The sequence below is a fragment of the Thrips palmi genome, unplaced genomic scaffold, assembly GCF_012932325.1.
Source record: "Thrips palmi isolate BJ-2018 unplaced genomic scaffold, TpBJ-2018v1 HiC_scaffold_3, whole genome shotgun sequence".
Classification (NCBI taxonomy): Eukaryota; Metazoa; Arthropoda; class Insecta; order Thysanoptera; family Thripidae; genus Thrips; species Thrips palmi.
Window position 1 is genome coordinate 6329943 of NW_023144630.1, and position 19224 is coordinate 6349166.

The following is a 19224-nucleotide window of genomic DNA, read 5'->3' on the forward strand; positions in this document are numbered from 1 at the left end:
GGTCGAGACATCGCCGGAAAACCTGACGGCTTGGCGATTTTGCTCGTCCACGCACTCTGTTCGCGAAAAGCAGCGCTGGCAGTACGGACCGCAAGCGCCGTGCGCGTAGGCAACCGCTTGGCTTCAGCGCAGAGGTGTGTTGCGGGTTGCCTACCCGAACCTCGTTAGGCGCTGACCTACTGCACATTGGGCCAGAAGACCGGTGGAGGCGGTCAAAATCCCGGACGCGTTATGAGCTACAGGGTCGCTAAATGTGACTGGAACAGAACGTGTGACCCCACCAATGGATTGCTCTCCGAACGAGGAATCCATTGGTGGGGTCACACGTTCGGTTCGAGTCCCATTTAGCGACTCTGGAGCTCAAAACGCGTCTTAGATCAGGGACAGTGTACTGGTATCCATCCAAGACGCTCCGCGCTGGGCGGAATAAAACCAAAGCGAGCGCGAGGCAACGAGGCGTCGCCTTCCTAAAACGACTCGGGCGGTGGGAAGAGAGCGTGGGCCGCGATGAGTGCACTCAGTGTACCGCCTGAAAAATAAAGGGGGGGGCACAGTGGGCCAGAAGACCGGTGAAGCGGCCAAAACTCTAGACGCGTTTTGAACTCCAGAGTCTCTAAATGGGCCTCGAACCGAACGTGTGACCCCACCAATGGATTGCTCTCCGAACGAGGAATCCATTGGTGGGGTCACACGTTCGATTCGAGTCCCGTTTAGCGACTCTGGAGCTCAAAACGCGTCTAGAGTTTGGCCGCCCACCGGTCTTCTGGCCCACTGTGGGGGGAATTTTGTGCGGCAGGTGACGTCGCTCGGATTCCCGAAACGAGCGTCGTTCCAACGACTCGGCTGAAGTAAGCGTGGCCGGATGAGTGCACCAGTAGCCTTGGGGGGCGCCTATGGTCGCACGACTGGCACACCGAAATCCTGCCCGAAGTCGCGTCCGGCAGCAATGTAAGTCGTTTGAGAATGATGAAATTAGACGGATACGAGACGTACGCGACTCGACGCTCCATTGACCTTAAATGAGCGTTACGTCAGAATGCTAGCGGACCGTGCGCAGTGGGCCGGAGGACCGGTGGAGGCGGCCAAAACACTAGGCGCGTTTTTAGCTCCAGAGTCGCTAAACAGGACTCGAACCGAACGTGTGACCCCACCAATGGGTTCCTCGTTCGGAGGGCAATCCATTGGTGGGGTCACACGTTCGGTTCGAGTCCCATTCAGCGACTCTGGAGCTCAAAACGCGTCTAGAGTTTTGTCCGCCTCCACCGGTCTTCCGGCCCACTGTGCCTACACGCGGGCCTCGCCGCTTTTTCGGCGTTGTGCGCACTGATAGCGCTCACGAGGAAAGCCTGCGGGAAGTTTACCGCGCCAGCAGCCCAAAAGGGTCATCGCCCGCGAGGACCAAGACGGAGAGGCCAGCGAGCAACTTTCCGGGTGTGTTTGTTCATTTTAGTCGTTAGGTGCGGCCCAGGTCCTGGGCCCCTGGCTGGATACACTGACATTAGTGAAAAGATGTGCCTTTTTTTACCTGCGGGGGTTCCGCGTAAATGTTTCCCGTAGTTTACATGTGCGGCATTCGTACATAACAGCGTATCTACAATGGGATTTCCTATGAAGATACGTTGTTCTGTCAGATGGTCACTCGCATGAGGTGCGGATTATGGAGAACCTGGCAGACTGTTTTGCATTCTGCAAGCGCAGACTTTGTGCGGCGCTCGGGACAACCGAACAACCACCGCACGAGCCTCGGCCGCACACCAAGAAAGCACCAGCGGCGACCCCGGAGGCGTTGTACCCGTTCCACCCCACCGTAAAACCCCCTCCCCCCCGTTTTCGTCCGCGGCTCCGCGGCGCCATCCGGCAACCAATAGGGCATTGAATAGGGCTCCGTCACGCACGGGGCTCCTTCTTCGCGCCATTCGTGCAGTGTGTCTGTCTCTCTCGCACCCCTACGGCCCTACGGCACGTCCCATGAGTGCGAGCGAGACGGCGCCGCGCTTCGGAATCAGCCTGTCGCACTGTCGCGATGAACCGAGGAACCCCGAAAACCACTCGAGAAATCCTGTGACCCGTGGTCCCCTAGAGCGCTCAAAATCTCTGGAAACCCGCAGCTTGTACAGTGTGGTGGCGCGTAGCACAGTGGGCCGGAAGACCGGTGGAGGCGGCCAAAACTCTAGACGCGTTTTGAGCTCCAGAGTCGCTAAGTAGGACTCGAACCGAACGTGTGACCCCACCAATGGATTGCTCTCTGAACGAGGAATCCATTGGTGGGGTCCCTGGCGGCAGTTCGCCGCACTGTCTCTCTCGCACCCGCACGCTACGCTCCATGAGTGTGAGGGAGAGGGCGGGAAGGGGTGAGGGGGAGGCGGCGACCTAGGGCGGTGCGCCGCGCGCTCAGGGACTGGACTGGGGGTGGTTCGACCTGGAGGGGACGGCGTTTACGTTGAGGCCAGTTGCGGCGCGGAGGCGGCGGCAGGCGCACGACGGCGAGCCCCTCCGTCTTGCTGTGTCTCGGGACCGACTCCCTGGTGGCAACCCTAGCGGCGGCGGCGACCCGTACGCCCGGCGCGGCACTGCACGCCGCCACCCCCGCGTCGCGTCCAGCCTGCAGAGTATCATGTTCACGACCAGGACGCGCGCCGAGCTTCCCACGACCGCCAAGCGGGCAGCACGCCGAGACTTGTGTCCGCCCAAATAGGGCACCGCGCATGACACACCGCCGCGCCGTGCCGCCGTCATCCTGGGCGTCCTGGACCACGACGCGCCGCGACGTCATCAACACCAACAAAACAACAACAAGCAGCAACAAGAGCTGCAGCGCGCCGCCGCGCCGCCGCGCCGCTCTCACGTGCCGGGCGTGGGCGCACGGGTCTTGTTGTTGCTGAGTCACCTGGCGGGGCCCCCGGTCCCCTGGCCGGTCCAGCGCCGTCCGAAGCTCTCGCCGCGACAGTCCGCCAGTCCGACCGGGCGCCCCGATGCTGCGGGACGGAGGGCCGCCGCCGCCACCAGGACGACCAAGACCGCGATGAAGCTCAAGACCCGCGGCGCGGCCAAGACGCTGAGCTTGGCGCTGGACACGTCGACGTGGCCGCCGAAGGGCCGCGGCAGGGACGCCGACGATGGCGGCCGGCCGCGCACCGCCACGCTGGACAAGCCGGTCGTGCTGGACATCGCCCTGCTCGGCCACCTGGACATGACGACGCTCACGCGCCGCGGCCTGCTCAACGTGTGTCGTAAGGGCGTCGTCGGCGTGCTCGCGGCCACGCCGAGCCCCAAGCCGCCGCGCCGCGCCTCCAGGGCGTCCTCGCGGTCCGACGCGTCCAGCGACGAGCAGCAGCTGACCCCCGTGGCCGGGCGCCGGCCCCGCGGCGGCGGCGCGCTCGTCCGCCAGAAGAAGGCCGTCATCGAGGAGGACGACGAGGACGAGAGCAGCTGGGCGGAGGACGAGCAGCGCTTCGGCACGTACCGCGTGCGGCGCAACAACCGCCTCAACCGCACCTTCCGCGTCCCGGCGCTGAAGAGGCAGCGGCCGCCGCTCAGCAACCTCAACAACAACGAGCTCGTGCCCGCCGCGCCCAGCGCCATGGACGCCAAGCCCGGCCGGCGCCGCGGCCTGGGACTCGGCCTCGAGGACATCCTCGCCGCGCGCGAGCAGGTCCCGGAGCCGTGCCGGACGTGCGGCCGGCCGGAGCTGCCGGAGCGACTCCACAGCCACCCCAAGCAGCCCGGCAAGGCCAACCAGGGCAACGTCAAGGGGCACCTGCCGCTCGCCGCGCCGCAGCCGCAGCTCCGGGTGCCGCAGCCCGACCTGCCCGTCAAGAACGTCGTCAAGAAGCCCGTGGCCATCAAGTACCGGCCGCGGCGGGGCTCCGAGGGCGCCGACGCGCCGGTCGCCGTCCACTCCCCCGCGCCCAAGGGCTTCAAGGCCGCGTCCAGGAGGGCCTCGCCGTCGAAGGGCTCGCCGGTCGCCAAGGGCGCCTTCCTGGTGACGCACTTCGTGGACGCGGACAGCCCCGCCAGCCCCTCCCGGGCGGCGCGCGGGCCCCGGATCGTCGTGTGCTACGTGTGTGGCAGGGAGTTCGGCACGGCGTCGCTGCCCCTGCACGAGCCCCAGTGCATCCAGGTGAGCGCCCGCCTCGGCCTACCCTGCCGCACAGTGGGCCAGAGGACCGGTGGAGGTGGTCAAAATCCCGGGCGCGTTTTGAGCTCCAGAGTCGCTAAATAGGAACTCGAACCGAACGTGTGACCCCACCAACTGATTGCTCTCCGAACGAGGAATCCATTGGTACGGTCACACGCTCTGTTCGAGTCCTGTTTAGTAACTCTGGAGCTCAAAACGCGTCTAGAGTATTGACCGCCTCGCCGGTCTTCCGGCCCACTGCGTGCCGCCGCCAAATTGCTCTCGTTTGCCTTGCCTGTCTCTGTCGCACTCGCGAATTTATTACCGCGAAAACGGTCTCGCGTCGCGTGGCTGGTGAATTCCCAGACCGCCGCGCCCGATTTGGCGGCGGCCCGTTAGGGCAGAGAGAGAAAAGGGGGAAGGGGGGGGGCCTCTGTTATTATGGCGCGGGAAATCGAAACAAGTCCGGAGCACGGTTCGGCACGGTTTGACAAGAGGCTCAGAGGGAATCCCGGGACGGTCGCGATGAGCGCCCCCCGTTCCGGAACCACAGCGGAGGTATAATGGTGAACGTGGTGAATCTTCACCACAGAAATTTTCACCACAATAGGGAGAATCTTCACCACGATAACGGAGATTCTTGGGGCGCGGTGGCCTTGCCAAGGCCATCCGGCAGGGCTCGCTTGCTGCCTTTATTGACGAGTGCACTCCGGCTGCGTGTGGCACACTGTGCATTTTTGCAGACGCTTGTAGAGGGGGAAAGGGGGTTGCTCTACTTTACCGAGTCAAGGCCAGGTCGACCAGCTCCGCTGCCGGGGTGTGCCGGCGGGCAGAGAGCTCCTTGGCGGTGCAGCACTGGGTTGCTCTGTCTCTTTCGCACCGCAGGGGCATCGCGCAGCGCGTAGGGGTGCGAGAGAGACAGAGCGCGAAGCCTCCCGCTTGACCTTTCCAGTCCACACGTCGCACAGTGGGCCAGAAGACCGGTGGAGGTGGCCAAAATTCTAGACGTCTTTTGAGATCCGGACTGCCGTCTCTCTCGCACTCATGGAGCGTCCCGTCTGCGTGCGAGAGAGACACCGGCGGATGACGTCACCGCCGAATGGCACTGCAGTCCGCCAGTGACGTCACGCGCCGCGAATAGGCTGCTTTCCCTGCTTTGGCCGGCGTGTTGCTTGCGTTGCATGGAGGCCGCGCTATTTCCAGCGTGCTAGACCGTTACTGGAAACTCCAGGAACGGAACGGGGTGGCGGCCAAAACTCTAGATGCGTTTTGAGCTCCAGAGTTGCTAAATGGGACTCGAACCGAACGTGTGACCCCACCAATGGAACCCTCGTTCGGAGAGCAATCCATTGGTGGGGTCACACGTTCGCTTCGAGTCCTGTTTAGCGACTCTGGAGCTCAAAACGCGTCCAGAGTTTTGTCCGCCTCCACCGGTCTTCTGGCCCACTGCGTGGCGGCAGGCAGGCCGATGCCCGTGTTGATGGTGTCGATTGTCCATCGCCATGGGAACCAGCAGCGTCCCTCGACCCTTCCCCGGCCCAGCCGAGGCAGCCGAGCCGAGCCACGCCGCCCCGCGGGGGGAGCCGTCATGGGCACATAACACCACCGCGGCTTGGCAAAACAAAAGTGGAAAAAGGAAAAAAAAATAGAAAAAGTCCGAGTGGAAACTGGGAAGAAAGAGAAAAAAAAACAGTGAAATCCGGAACCGGTTCCAGGGTGAGTTTACTGCCGTGTCACCGAGACGGCGGGGTGCCGTGCTTCGCTGTGCGTCCACGATGTTATTCCTCTTGAATGGAGCTGAGAGACGACGGGCACTGCAATTCTGGTGTGGGGTGAGGTAGCCTCGCGCGGGGCACCGACTTGAGGCGGAGCCCCCGCAGCCCCGGCGCCGTTCGGCAGGCAGTAAAGAAAGAGAGAGGGGGTGTCATTTTCTGCACATCGCCATCCATGAGGCGGGCGGGTGCGCCGACCTCTGTGCCTCTTCGTTGGTGCACTGTTGGAAATAATGCTGTTTCTAGCAGCGTGGTGCTGCCCTCCGCACAGTGGGCCAGAAGACTGGCGCCGGCGGCCAAAACTCTATACGCGTTTTGAGCTCCAGAGTCGCTAGATGGGACTCGAACCGAACGTGTGACCCCACCAATGGATTCCTCGTGCGGAGAGCAATCCACTGGTGGGGTCACACGTTCGGTTCGAGTCCCATTTAGCGACTCTGGAGCTCAAAACGCGTCTAGAGCTTTGGCCGCCTGCGCCAGTCTTCTGGCCCACTGTACTCCGCGGCCGCCTCCCTTTGGACGCCGTGAGCAAAAGCGCCATAGAAATACTGCTTCTATTCCTGTTCTGCGAGGCGCGGCTCGAGTCGACCTTTGGCCCGGGGCGCTGTTGAAGCGTACGCCCCTAGATGCAATAAACCAGGGTCGCGACTCCCCCCCCCTTTTTCTGGTGCCGCACCTTGACGGGTGGCAGGGTGGCTCCGTGGTGCCTAGCACGGTTCGCCACCCTCGCGGCACCCCCCCCCCACCCCCACCCCCAGCGTCATCTCATCGACAAGGGGTTGGCCCGGGTCGGCGTGGGGTAGGATATGGCCGCCGGAGAGAAGTTTGTCCCGCCCTTCACCCGAACTGCAATGCGGACCTGAATCTGAATGTGCTCTCTCTGTGCTTTCCAGCGATGGCAACTGCAAAACTCGAAGCTCCCCCCGCAGTGGCAGAGGCACCTGCCCGAGAAGCCCGCCGGCCCCATCACCGTCGAGGACTGGAACAAGTTCGCCTGGGACTCGTCTAAGGTGAGACTCATTCGCTGAGCTGCCCCGTCGCGCGGGAGGCGGACAAAACTCTGGACACGTGAGTCACCAGACATAACTCGAACCGAACGTGTGGACCCCGCCAATGGATTCCTCGTTCGGAGAGCAATCCATTGGTGGGGTCACACGTTCGGTTCGACTCCCATTCAGCGACTCTGGAGCTCAAAACGCGTCCAGAGTTTTGGCCGCCTCCGCTGGTCTTCTGGCCCACTGTGCGCCTCAAGTCTTGAAGCCGAGGCGGAATGAAAAATTGTTGGAAACACTGTGCAACTCGGTCAGCGGCCCATTATTCAAATGCGCTGGGGGCGTGCCTGCGTCGCTGTCTCTCTCGCACTCGCAGGGCGCTCCGTAAGGGGTACGGGTGCGAGAGAGACAGAGCGACGGAGCGAGTCGGCGGGCTGACCCAGTGGTGCCCAGTGGCGCTCGGTCTCCTCTGGTCGGCAATTGCATACTGCGACGGCGCGAGCTTTCAGCGCGGCTTCCAGTGAACCAGCGGAGGAAACCAGCCGGAGGTTTTATAGTGTGGTAATCGCAGAAAGGGGGGCTGCCGGGTAGAGCAGTTGCGGCGGAAGGGGGCGCAGTGGGCCAGAAGACCGGTGGAACCGGCCGAAACTCCAGACGCGTTTTGAGCTCCAGAGTCGCTAAAAGGGACTCGAACTGAACGTGTGACCCCACCAATGGATTGCTCTCCGAACGAGCAATCCATTGGTGGGGTCACACGTGTGGTTCAAGTCCTGTCTAGCGACTCTAGAGCTCAAAACGTGCCTAGAGTTTTGGCCGCCTCCACCTATCTTCTGGCCCACTGTAGGGAGGGGAGGGAGAGGCAACCCGGAGTACAAAGCGTCTTACTTGTTTTTAATGTCGCTAGCAGGGAAAAGTAGGTTATCTTGACGTCCTCAGAAGAAATAGTCCCATGCATTTAGACAGGCGGGAGAAGAGCGGATACACTTAGCCAAGTGTGGCAGCCACTGCGCTGGGAGAAAGGGGTAAAAGTACGCTTGAGATCTGTCAGTATGCCTGACCTGCCTCAGCCGCCCCCAGCCGCCCCCAACCACCCCCAGCCGCCCCCACCATGACGCACACCGGCGAGGACTTCGCCCTGGTGGTGTACGGCCCCGACGACGACCGCCGCGCCCGGTCCCCGCCCCCAGCCCCGCCCCCGCCCCGCCCCCGCGACGGCCCGGCCGGCCAGGACGACGGCCAGGACGACGTCGACGACCGGCGAATCGTGCCCCCGGCAAGCCGGAAGGCCTACATGGAGGTGCTCAGGACCAACTGGTTCCACCTCAAGAGTGACGAGTACCTCGTGAGTCGCGGGGCAAACTGCGAGTTTACACAGAATCATTGGGGCGTTGCACAGTGGGCGTGGTCAAAATCCCGGACGCGATTTTAGCTCCGCAGAGTCGCGAGACGGGACTCGACCCAATGGACCCCACCAATGGATTTCTCGTTTGGAGAGTAATCCATTGGTGGGGTCACACGTTCAGTTCGAGTCCCATTCAGCGACTCTGGAGCTCAAAACGCGTCTAGGATTTTGGCCGCCTGCCACTGCGGGGTTGCTTTGTGCGTGTCTGTTGGCCCTCTGAAATTCAAAGACGCGAGTGAGCGTGAGCAGAAACCGCCGAAGTGCTTTTTGTGAGAGTGTGCCTTGTTGCAGAGAGCGGACTCCGTCCAGTGCCCCAACTGCCTGCGCCGCTTCTGCCCGGACCGCATCAACTCGCACGAGCGGGTGTGCTTCAAGAAGCAGCACGCCGTCGGAGGAGTGAGTCGGCACCGCTCTGTCTCTCTCGCACTCATGGGGCGTTCCCTCTGGTTCCGCCGCGGTCCGTCTCGCGAGAGAGACAGAGCGATGAAACCAATCGGAATCGGTCTGCCGTTGCACAGTTCTTGTCAAATCGGACTATGGTTTCCGTTGTTCCTTCGCCTCACAGTGGGCCAGACGACCGGCGGCGGGGAACGAAACTCTAAACGCGTTTTGAGCTCCAGAGTCGCTAAATGGGACTCGAACCGAACGTGTGACCCCACCAATGGATTGCTCTCCGAACGAGGGAACCATTGGTGGGATCACACGTTCGGTTCGACTGTTCAGCGACTCTGGAGCTCAAAACGCGTCTAGAGTTTTGGCCGCCTCCACCGGTCTTCTGGCCCACTGTGTGTCTGTTTCTAACTCGAGCACTCGCTCTTCTCCTCCAGGAGCCGCAGTCGCAGGCCGACTCCATCGGGTCCATGGGGTCGCGCGGCGGGCGCAGCTCCCCGCTGGTGGAGTGCTACCTCTGCGGCAAGAAGTTCGGCACGCGCTCCATCGGCATCCACGAGCCGCAGTGCCTCAAGAAGTGGCAGCAGCTGCACGGCGAGGACGCCGCGGCCCAGGCCCTCGACAAGCCCAGAGGTCAGAGTCAGAGCGGGCCGAGCAGGTCCCCCCACCCCCAGGCCCTGCCGCCTTTCCAGGCGTTCCAGCCGCTCGGGTTCGCCGTCGACCCCCTGCTGCCCCTACTGCCCACCCCCACGGCCCAGCGCCTGCAGCCGCTCCGGGCACGCGCAGGGCGCACGGTCCGCGCGCGCTCCGAGCCCCTCATAGAGGTCCCGGCCCCGGCCGCGGACTGCGCGGCGAGCAGCCCCGACCACCTCGAGCACTCCGAGCGAGGGGCGCGTCGTCGCATGCCCTCCAAGGCGCGGTCGCAGGGCGCGGACTTCGGGGAGCAGCACCCAAGCCTGCAGCAACCCTCGCTGGACTCGCTTCACGAGCCCCAGGCCGCCCCGGTGACCCCCAGCAGAGCCCCCAAGCGAACGACGAGTCCTACCGGCAACCCTGATGGGTACACTGTGAAGGCGCAGAGCCCGGCGGACCACCCTCACCCCGTGACTGGACACACCCCGACAGGACGCTCCGTCCCCGACGCCGCCACTGGACAGACCCCCGTCGGCGACGCCCCAGGGCAACCCCCGTCCCCGCAGGCCGGCAGGCCGCGCGTGAGCCTGTCCACGAAACACCGCCAGCGCTCCGCCTACAAGTCCCCCCCGCGGCCCCCTCCCCCTGCCCCCGCGGCCCCGGACGACTCCTCTGACGACGACGACGATGACGAGGAGGTGAGCCCCGGCGACGCGCTGCTGCGGCGCAAGGCGGGCTCCGTGATGGACGTGCTGCTGCCGACGCAGCCCTACTCGGCGCCGGAGCGCTCCGTCGACGCCGACGTCGAGGCCAGCCCGCTGGCGCCGTTCCTCCTCGCCCTGGCCAGCGCCGCGGCGGCCATGCCGGCGGCCGTCATCCCGGACCCAGCGCCGGGCGACGCGCCGGCGTCGTCGACGGACTCCTCGTCCTCGTCCTCGTCGTGCTCGTCCTCGCCGTCCACGGTGGCGCAGCGAGCGGCACGCCCGGCGGAGAACTGGTGCCGGCCGAGCTTCCAGGTGGAGGCCGACGGCAGCACGACGTACCGCTGCAGGGTGTGCAACCACGGCCCCATCCGCAAGCACTACTTCCGGTCGCAGTGACTCACTTCCGGGACTTCCCTCGCGACAGTCACCCCCACAGATAGTGCCAATGTGTAGCGAGTTTTTTGCGCGCTCCTTTGCAGCCAGCCCTCGGGCCGCATTTTTCGTTCTGTCTGTTTTTTGTTGTTTTTGTTTTTGACGCTCCCCCACCCTTGTCCACAGACTGCCCGCAGCTAGAAGGCCCGTCAGAAGGCAAGCCCCTTGCCATAGAGTTCCCGTCCAAGGCCCCCGCCCCCGCCCCCGGCCCCACCCCCGCCCCCGGCAAGCTGAAGGCCGACCGCGCCCGGACCACGCCGTCGACGGCCCCCGCAGCCGCAGAGCAGCCCAAGATCAAAAGCGCGTGGGTCGGCGAGGACGGCGTCGTCCTGGCGGAGGCCACGGCGTCGGCGGCCGCCAAGGCGCCGGCGGCGACCGCCCGCAAGAACGCCCCCCTGAAGGCCAACGCCAAGGGGCGCGGCCGTCCGCTGCGCTGCTACCTCTGCGGCCAGATGTTCGGGCTGCAGTCCCTGTCCATCCACGAGCCGCAGTGCCTCCAGAAGTGGCGCGTGCAGAACGCCCAGCTGCCGCCCCACCTGCAGCGGCCGGAGCCCCAGAAGCCGGAGTTCATCTTCACAGGTCAGCTAGAAGCGAGCTAGAAGCCACCGCCGCCACCGCCTGCAGCGCAGACCAACTAACATTCACGCCCACGTCGATGACGTCATTGGTGACGTCATCGACGTCGCCGACGGCCGCGTTGGGCTGCACGCCACCGCTGGCACTGCCTCTAGCTGCCAAGGCTTAGCAGTTTTGTCTTCTCCGCGATCGTCGCTGCAGTTTAGTTTTGGAGTATTTGGTGGGTAGGAAGATCGCCACCTAACGTCACAAGTTGGATAGCGCCCTAGGCGTAGAAAATTGAATTCATCCTATCGCCACTTTTCACTCTTTGTCTCTCCGCAATCTCCTCATAAGGCAAACCTTTCTTCTTTCACCTCCTTCCAACTATTCCTCAATTCGTTTTTACAACTCTAGTGCCCACTACTCACTACGCCACCGACTAACTCTCATCGTCCTAGAGCCACCCCACAGTGGGCCAGAAGACCAGTGGAGGCGGCCAAAACTCTAAACGCGTTTTGAGCTCCAGGGTCGCTAAATAGGCCTCGAACCGAACGTGTAACCCCACCAATGGATTGCTCTTTGAACGAGGAATCCATTGGTGGGGTCACACGCTCGCTTCGAGTCCTGTTTAGCGACTCTGGAGCTGAAAACGCGTCTAGAGTTTTGGCCGCCTCCACTGGCCTTCTGGCCCACTGTGCACCCCAGTAAATGAGCCAACTGTAACTGTAGTCCGCATCGCTAGACGCGCTAGACTAGACGGGTCAGCGCAAAGCGTCAGACTAACAGTAACTTGCACACTGGCAGGGGAGCCGGACCGCCCGGCCGGGTAGGCCTGGCCGCGCGCCTCGACACGGCTGTAGGCCTGGCTGCCTATGCCGCCATTGCCGGGCGGACAGCGCCGGACGGGTGCCAGCATGGCGACGGTACGCCTCACAGTGGATTTGCCAGAAGACCGGTGGAGGCGGCCAAAACTCCAGACGCGTTTTGAGCTCCAGAGTCGCTAAATGGGACTCAAACCGAACGTGTGACCCCACCAATGGATTGCTTTCCGAACGAGGAAACCATTGGTGGGGTCACCCGTTCGGTTCGAGTCCCATTTAGCGAATCTGGAGCTCAAAACGCGTTTTGAGTTTAGACCGCTTACACCGGTCTTCTGGCCCACTGTGCGCCTCTCTCCCTTATGTCTGTCTATCTCTCTCTCCACGTCACACTTACGCCTCGCCATGTGCGAAGTCGCGCGAAAGGGCTGACTCTCCTGTTACTTGCCGCCGCGCCGGCCTGGATCGAAGTTTCCCTTGAAGCAGGCCGGGAATGCCTTAAGGCACGTCTAGCCTGAGGAAAGGTTACAGGTTGGGAGATACGCCACGGATAGCGGCTGGGCCAGGCAGGCAGTATTTCCTTCGTGGCCACCGAGCACTCGTTACGTAACGCCTGGCGTCCGCGGTGGAGCCCTCCTCGCTCTACATCAAGTGCCACAGCCACACCAAAAAGTGCCCGTTTGTTGCCACGTTTGCAGAGGACGGCGACGTGGACTACTGGAGGACCTTCGACCGCATTTGGGCAAACCACACCGAGTCTCTAGTGCCGTGCCGGAACTGTGGTCGCCGGTTTTTCCCCGACCGGATCCAAACCCATGAGCACGCTTGTACCAACAGCCAAGCTAGGCGCTAGACTGGTTAGTCCCGGGGCATGCATGCACACTGTGCAACTAACTCTACGAGGCCCTCGGTCCTCCCTTCCCTCTAACCACTAACGTGTCCCCGGGCCAGTGGCGATACTCCGCGCGGCAACGGGATCGGGAGGCATGGAGTATTGACGTCACTCGCGCCGTCCTGATAGCGCTATCAAAACGCGATTGCCGTTCTGCAAACTCAGCAGCCGCGGCGGCCTCTTCACAACTGTCGTCGTAAGACGAATTCCCGTTTGTAATTTCACGTTTTGGTGTTTTCAGATGCGGGGACGGTGGACATCGATGCGTCAGCCGAGGCCGCGTGGCAAGCACACCTGTCCCAACTAATCCCTTGCGCTCACTGTGGTCGCAAGTTCAGCCCCGACCGAATAAGCGTCCACGAAAGATGCTGCAAGGGCGGCGAAAGATAGCGAACTGTACAGTCCTTTGACAATAAAACTAATCCCTAAACGTGTCATTGTGTCACTGCTGCCCCACTTGTATCCTAGCAGAGTTTAAATGATTGGTTCGGGAAGATGGTTTACACAAACAGACACAGGTAAAATTGGTTCCCGACATTGTATTTCATGTCACATTCTTACATACGGTCTTTCTCTCAGCAATCCTCTAGCATGGCAACCACTCAAAGTGTTAACAAATAAAACCACAATAGAAAAAAATACCACCCATTGAAGATTACTTAACTGTAAAATATCATTAAAAAAATCCCAAAAGAAACAATTTTGGCAAATGACATTCGAGAGGCTTTTCAATTTTCTTACACCTAACAAAAACAGTAATTTACAGTTTGTCGAGGTAGGACTGGAGGTCTGGGAGACCCTCCTTGAGACCTTTCCTCTTACGGATGTCCTGGACAACGGTGAAGGGCTTGGTGCCAGCGTCCAGGGGGTCACCGGGCAGGACCTGCCAGTGGTCGAACACGCACTGAGGGAAGGCCTGTCCCCCGGTATTCGAGCGGAGGTCAGCGGTGAAACCTGAAACAAGACACGAATGATTAGAAACATGTTCAAGAGAACTAGAGTGCGCTGCCTGCTATCACTAAGTCCCTTCAGTTGGCCGTTCTTAAACATAATCATAGAAGAACTAAGAACAGAACAATCATCATGAGAACCACACTGACAGTATTTAAAGCGCAACCCCAGACATGAAACCTCACAAGCTGAGGCCCTTCAGATGGCCGTTCTTTGAAGTCATAGAATAACTCAGAACAGAACGAATCATCATAGGAACTAAAATGCTTGAATTCGAAGTGCAACACCAGAGATATAAGCTAAGTGCCTTCAGTTGGCCGTTCTTTATCATAATCATAGATAAACTAAGAACAGAACAATCATCATTAGAAAAAAAAAAAAAAAAGAACGTTTGTAATCTATTAGACTTGAAAGGATATGTGAGGAGCCAAAGCATCCTGAAAGTTTCAGGCACGCTATAATCCGTCCGTAACTCAAAAGCAAAATTTAACCTAGCATACATGTACAAATTACATAGATAACAAGAATACTAACCGAAGGATTCGTTGACAGGAAGGTAAGCCTTGACGACGAACATAGGGGTACCAGCCACCTGCATTTCTTCGAACACGTGACCTCTCCTGCGGTTGAGGACACCATAGATACCACCCACAGCAACCTCAGGGCACTGGATTTCACACAGGTACACAGGCTCCATCAGTCTGGGGGCAGCGGTGAGCTGGGAGGCGTACAGGCAACGACGGGTGGTGGGAATGATCTGACCACCACCTCTGTGGATAGCGTCAGTGTGGAGGGTCACATCATAGATGTTGAATCGGACAGCACGCATGTTCTCCTCAGACAGGACACCCTGGGGGAAAGTAAAACCAAACGATTAGAAATCAATGCAAGAGATGAAATAACTGCAAAACTGTGGGACAAATGCTTACCTCCTTGGTGGCCCACTGGAAGCCAGCAACAACGGAGTCCTTGATTTCATTCAGGTACTGGACTCCCTTGGTGCAGTCAAGAAGCATGTTGGGGCCGGTGCCGTCGGGACCGAAGCACCAGATCTTACGGGCCTCAGTGACGTCGTAGTCGTACTTCTCACCCAGGTAACGGGCACGAGCCTTGAACTCATCACGAGGGTTCACGTTGCCGTCCTCGATGTCCTCAGCGAGACCATCAGGCATGGGAACAGCCTTCATGAACAGACGGTTGTGCTTGTTGGGGGACTTGGACAGACACATCTGGTCAGATTCCTCAGAGACGGTTTCACGGTAGGACACAACGGGGTCGGACTTCTTGATGGGAATGCAGGCGTGATCCTCCTCCAGATCCTTCAGACAGATTTCAAGATGGAGCTCACCAGCGCCAGCAATGATGTGCTCGCCAGACTCCTCAATGATGCACTGCACCATGGGGTCTGACTTGGCCAGACGCTTCAGACCTTCCACAAGCTTGGGCAGATCGGCAGGGTTCTTGGGCTCCACGGCCACACGCACGACAGGGGACACGGAGAACTTCATCACCTTCATGTTGTGGGCATCCTTGAAGGTGGTGATGGTGCCGGTCTTGACCAAGAACTGGTCCACACCGACAAGACCACAGATGTTACCAGAGGGGACATCCTCAATGGCTTCAACGTAACGTCCCATCATGAGGATGGTCCTCTGAATGGCCTTCTCGTACAGATCTTCCTTCTTGCCAGGGACGAAGTTGGGTCCCATGATGCGGGCCTTCATACCGGTGGCGACCTTGCCGGAGAACACACGACCGAAGGCGTAGAAACGACCCTTGTCGGAGGTGGGGACCATCTTGGACACGTACATCATGAGGGGAGCGTTGGGGTCGCAGTTCTTGATACCAACAGCGGCCTCGTCGTCCTGAGGTCCTTCGTACAGCATCTCCATACGGTACTTCTGGGCCACCACGGGGGAGGGAAGGTGGATGGCAATCATCTGAAGCAGAGCCTCACCAGCGGGCAACCAGGTACGCATGACAACCTTGAGCAGGGCCTTGCCGTCCTTGTCAACATCCTCGTGGTTCAGCTTGATGCCCATCTTGGTCAGAAGGTTGGCGGTCTCTTCCTTCTTGTAGTTCATGATGCTGTCGAAGATCTTGTAGATGGGGTCCAGGATGTACATGCAGAAAGAGCGCTTGTTGTCGTCTTCCTTCTGCTTAGCCCACTTCTTGGTCTTGGCGTTGAAGAAGTTCTCACCCCAGAGCCTGTTCATGAGCTTCACAACATCGATCTTGAACTTCTCAGAGTACATCTCAGCGAACTGCTTGAGGGTGAAGGCCCAGCCGTGGAGACCAGAACCAAAACCAACTGAACCCTTGCTGGGGTCAACCTGAAAATCAAACATATGATCAGTACCATCAGATAGAAAATATAAATTGTGGGCAGTATTAAGAAATGTGTATGTTCCCCTATTCAGTCACATGAAAAAGATCATCATACAACGAAACTAAAGAACAATTAGTCTATCCACATGCAAAGCAAGATATGAAAATCCATACCACGCAAAAAAGCTATGTGGAAACCAAAAATAATAGAGTGATCGAAAAACTTACTCGCACTTCACCCATAGGGCCGGAGTCGTCACTGTAGGTGGCAATGATGACGTTGACGTTTTCCACAATACGCTGGAAAGTCTGGTACAAATCTTCTGACTCCAACTGCAGCTCAAGCAGAGCACGGTCCATCTTGTTCATGAACACGACAGGCTTGATACGCTCAGCAATGGCTTGACGCAGCACAGTCTCAGTCTGCACGCAGACACCTGTGAAAGAGAGGAGAAAATCAATTATAAACAGGATATATTGCAAGTCAATGGCGAACAAAGACACAAAAACATAATACAAATGACAGGAGTATCCCTGAGCAAAGGAGGGTTTGATTCCATGGAAAACTAAGTTCATAAGAGCAATAATAAAATCATACATGAAAAATACTGAGGGGGACAATCTTCTGCAGTACTTAAAAGCTCTTAGGCAAATCAGAATTAACAAATCCTCACTTCCATTCAGAACAGGTCTGTGTAAGAAACATCACGAATGCCAAGGAGAGTCATTGACGGAAAATACACGGTTTCAACGGGATGAAAGCAATTACCAAATCCTCAATTCTGAGACATTTTAGACAATCGCCGCTGCATGTGAAAAGTTCAAGGGGAGTCAATCTTGGGCACTACTTACTAGCTCATTGGCATATCAGAATTAACAATTCCTCACTACCATTCAGAACAGGTCTGTGTAAGAAACATCACATATGCCAATGGATTGTCATTGAGGGAAATAACAGGGATTAAGTGGAAACCTTAGTTGATACAAGTAGTGATCATATCTACAATTTACTTCCAAGAAAATTGAATAAGAAAACTGAAGAGGGATAACTATTTCTACTGTACAGTAGCTCATTGGCAAATCAGAATGAACAAATCCTCAATTAAATTCAGAACAGGTCTGTGTTTGAAACATCACCAATGCCAAAGGAATGTCATAGAAGGGAAATTACAGAGTTTCGACAGAAACCTTTGAAGGTAAAAGCAACGATCAAGTTCTCAGTAATTAAAAAAAGGTCTAGGAAAAATTCACCACAGTTGCCATTGCATGTGAAAAATTGGTAGGGGGGCTATCTTGTGCACTACTTACAGGTTCATTGGCAAATCAGATACAACAAATCCTCACTTTAAGTCAGAACAGGTCTGTGTTAGAAACATCACAAGTGCCAATGGAGTGTGAAGCGCCATTAATATAACAGCAGAGGGGCTTCTCCACAATAAAATGATCAGACGCCAGCCTTTCACTTACCAGATACACAGTCGACAACAACCAGAGCACCGTCAGTGACACGAAGAGCAGCAGTGACTTCACTGGAGAAATCGACGTGACCGGGAGAGTCAATCAAGTTGATAAGGAAACCCTTCTCATTCTTGTCACGCTGGTCAGGGTTGGTGATGAAGACCAGATCCTTCTCTTGCAGTTCAAAGAACATAGAGATGGCACTGGAGGGAGGAACAAAACATAATGTCAGCTAGAACACATTGGAAAACATCAGAAAATGCGCGCCAATTACTTACGTTGACTTGATGGTAATGCACCGATCCTGCTCATCCTTACGGGTGTCAGTGAAACGAGTTTCACCAGCCTTGGCACCAGCAATGATACCGGCCTTAGAAACAAGGGAGTCTGTCAGAGTTGACTTGCCGTGATCCACATGGGCAATGACGGACATGTTACGGATGTTCTTCTTCTTGTCCATCATCCCACGGATCTCGTCTACCGTAAAGTTCACCTGAAGACAAGAGAAAATCAAGTGTAAAGCTACAATTTAACCAGTTTCCATGACCCTACTACACAAGTGGCAAAAAATAACTAAATTATGCTGTTGTCAGTTGAAAACTCCACACCACATACCATGTTGAGGCATGCACAGGCTCGGGTGGTCGAGTCAGTGATGTCAATTGTACAGTGCTATTAACTAAGTGCTAAGGGGCCCCCACCACAAAGGCAGTGCCTGCATCACCCGCCTCACATATGTTGACCCTATCAGGACCGCTCTCTTCCTCGTACAATAAAGCGAGACGCACCCGCTAACACAAATCGGGTCGAGCCTTCCGACACGTTTGAGGGTGGCAATGTCACGCAGGCGAATTGAGAGGCAGAAAAGAGGAAAAGCCCAATCGCCCAAAACTTTGGAATAGGCTAAACCTTCCGCGAGGGGTGACAAACATCAAGATCCTGAATTAACCACGTTTGATCAAAGGGCAAACAAGCCCGCGTTTGGAAAGACTACCAGTGGCGCAGCCGGCTGGCGGCCGACGGTTGGAAACTTCCCAGAACAACATAACCACAAATGTAACCTCATCACGGCAGATGAGCAAGTAATTTGGGTAACGGCAGGAACAGGTAGGAAAAGTTCGAATAGGGTTCAATAACAATTTGGTCGTATGAAGACTAATGGGCAAAATATAAGCAAAAACATTGAGACAGATCGCGTCGGCCCTTTCACATGTTGCGGACCATTGTGCAATAAGATTTGGCGAAAACTCTGACAACAGTTCGGATTAAATTCTGTAACAAGTATATTCCTCGGAAAGCCGGGATCTTTATCTTTCGAACGGTCATAAAATCAATCCTGTAAATTACGCACCATCTTGGATGTTGGTGGATGATCCTAGGCAAGTAAAAACTTCAAACGCCAACAATGGCGTTCTCCCTCGGAAAGGATCTGCCACGCTGAGGCAGTTCAGATTCGAAAGAAGAACATTCTGGGGGTACGTTCCTTGAGAGTTAGAGGGCACTGGTGACCGCGCTCCGCGCGCCACCTGGTGGCGAAAATGGTTTAACTTTTTACAACTTTTACGAACTTGGATAGCACCGTTGTGTTTGACATAATGATTAAACAAGTCTATAGCCATTAGTATACTCACAACCGTCTGAAATGGCAATTCTGAGGCGAATTCCACTGCAAGCCAAATGACCACTGTAAACCTCTCACACCTGTGCCAACATACGGGTCTCAGAGCGAACCGATACAAGCATTGACTGCTGAAAGTAGCTTGTGCAAGGCGAAAGA

The 19224-nt window shown here is 57.7% G+C and overlaps 2 protein-coding genes across 2 annotated transcripts; one reads left to right on the forward strand and one right to left on the reverse strand.

Moving 5' to 3' along the window:
* Positions 1–2969: 2969 nt before the first annotated feature.
* LOC117647965 lies at positions 2970–13397 on the forward strand. The gene is made up of 5 exons (XM_034389982.1): positions 2970–4120; positions 6783–6899; positions 8575–8679; positions 9111–9306; positions 12952–13397. Exons 1-5 carry the CDS (start codon positions 3023–3025, stop codon positions 13098–13100), a joined length of 1665 nt encoding a protein of 554 aa, XP_034245873.1. The 5' UTR covers positions 2970–3022; the 3' UTR covers positions 13101–13397.
* On the reverse strand, positions 13230–18953 carry LOC117647964 (translation elongation factor 2). Its single transcript, XM_034389981.1, has 7 exons — positions 18799–18953; positions 17726–17940; positions 17457–17650; positions 16218–16426; positions 14591–15994; positions 14196–14511; positions 13230–13664 (listed from the first exon to the last, which is right to left on the reverse strand). Exons 1-7 carry the CDS (start codon positions 18799–18801, stop codon positions 13471–13473), a joined length of 2535 nt encoding a protein of 844 aa, XP_034245872.1. The 5' UTR covers positions 18802–18953; the 3' UTR covers positions 13230–13470.
* Positions 18954–19224: the final 271 nt, after the last annotated feature.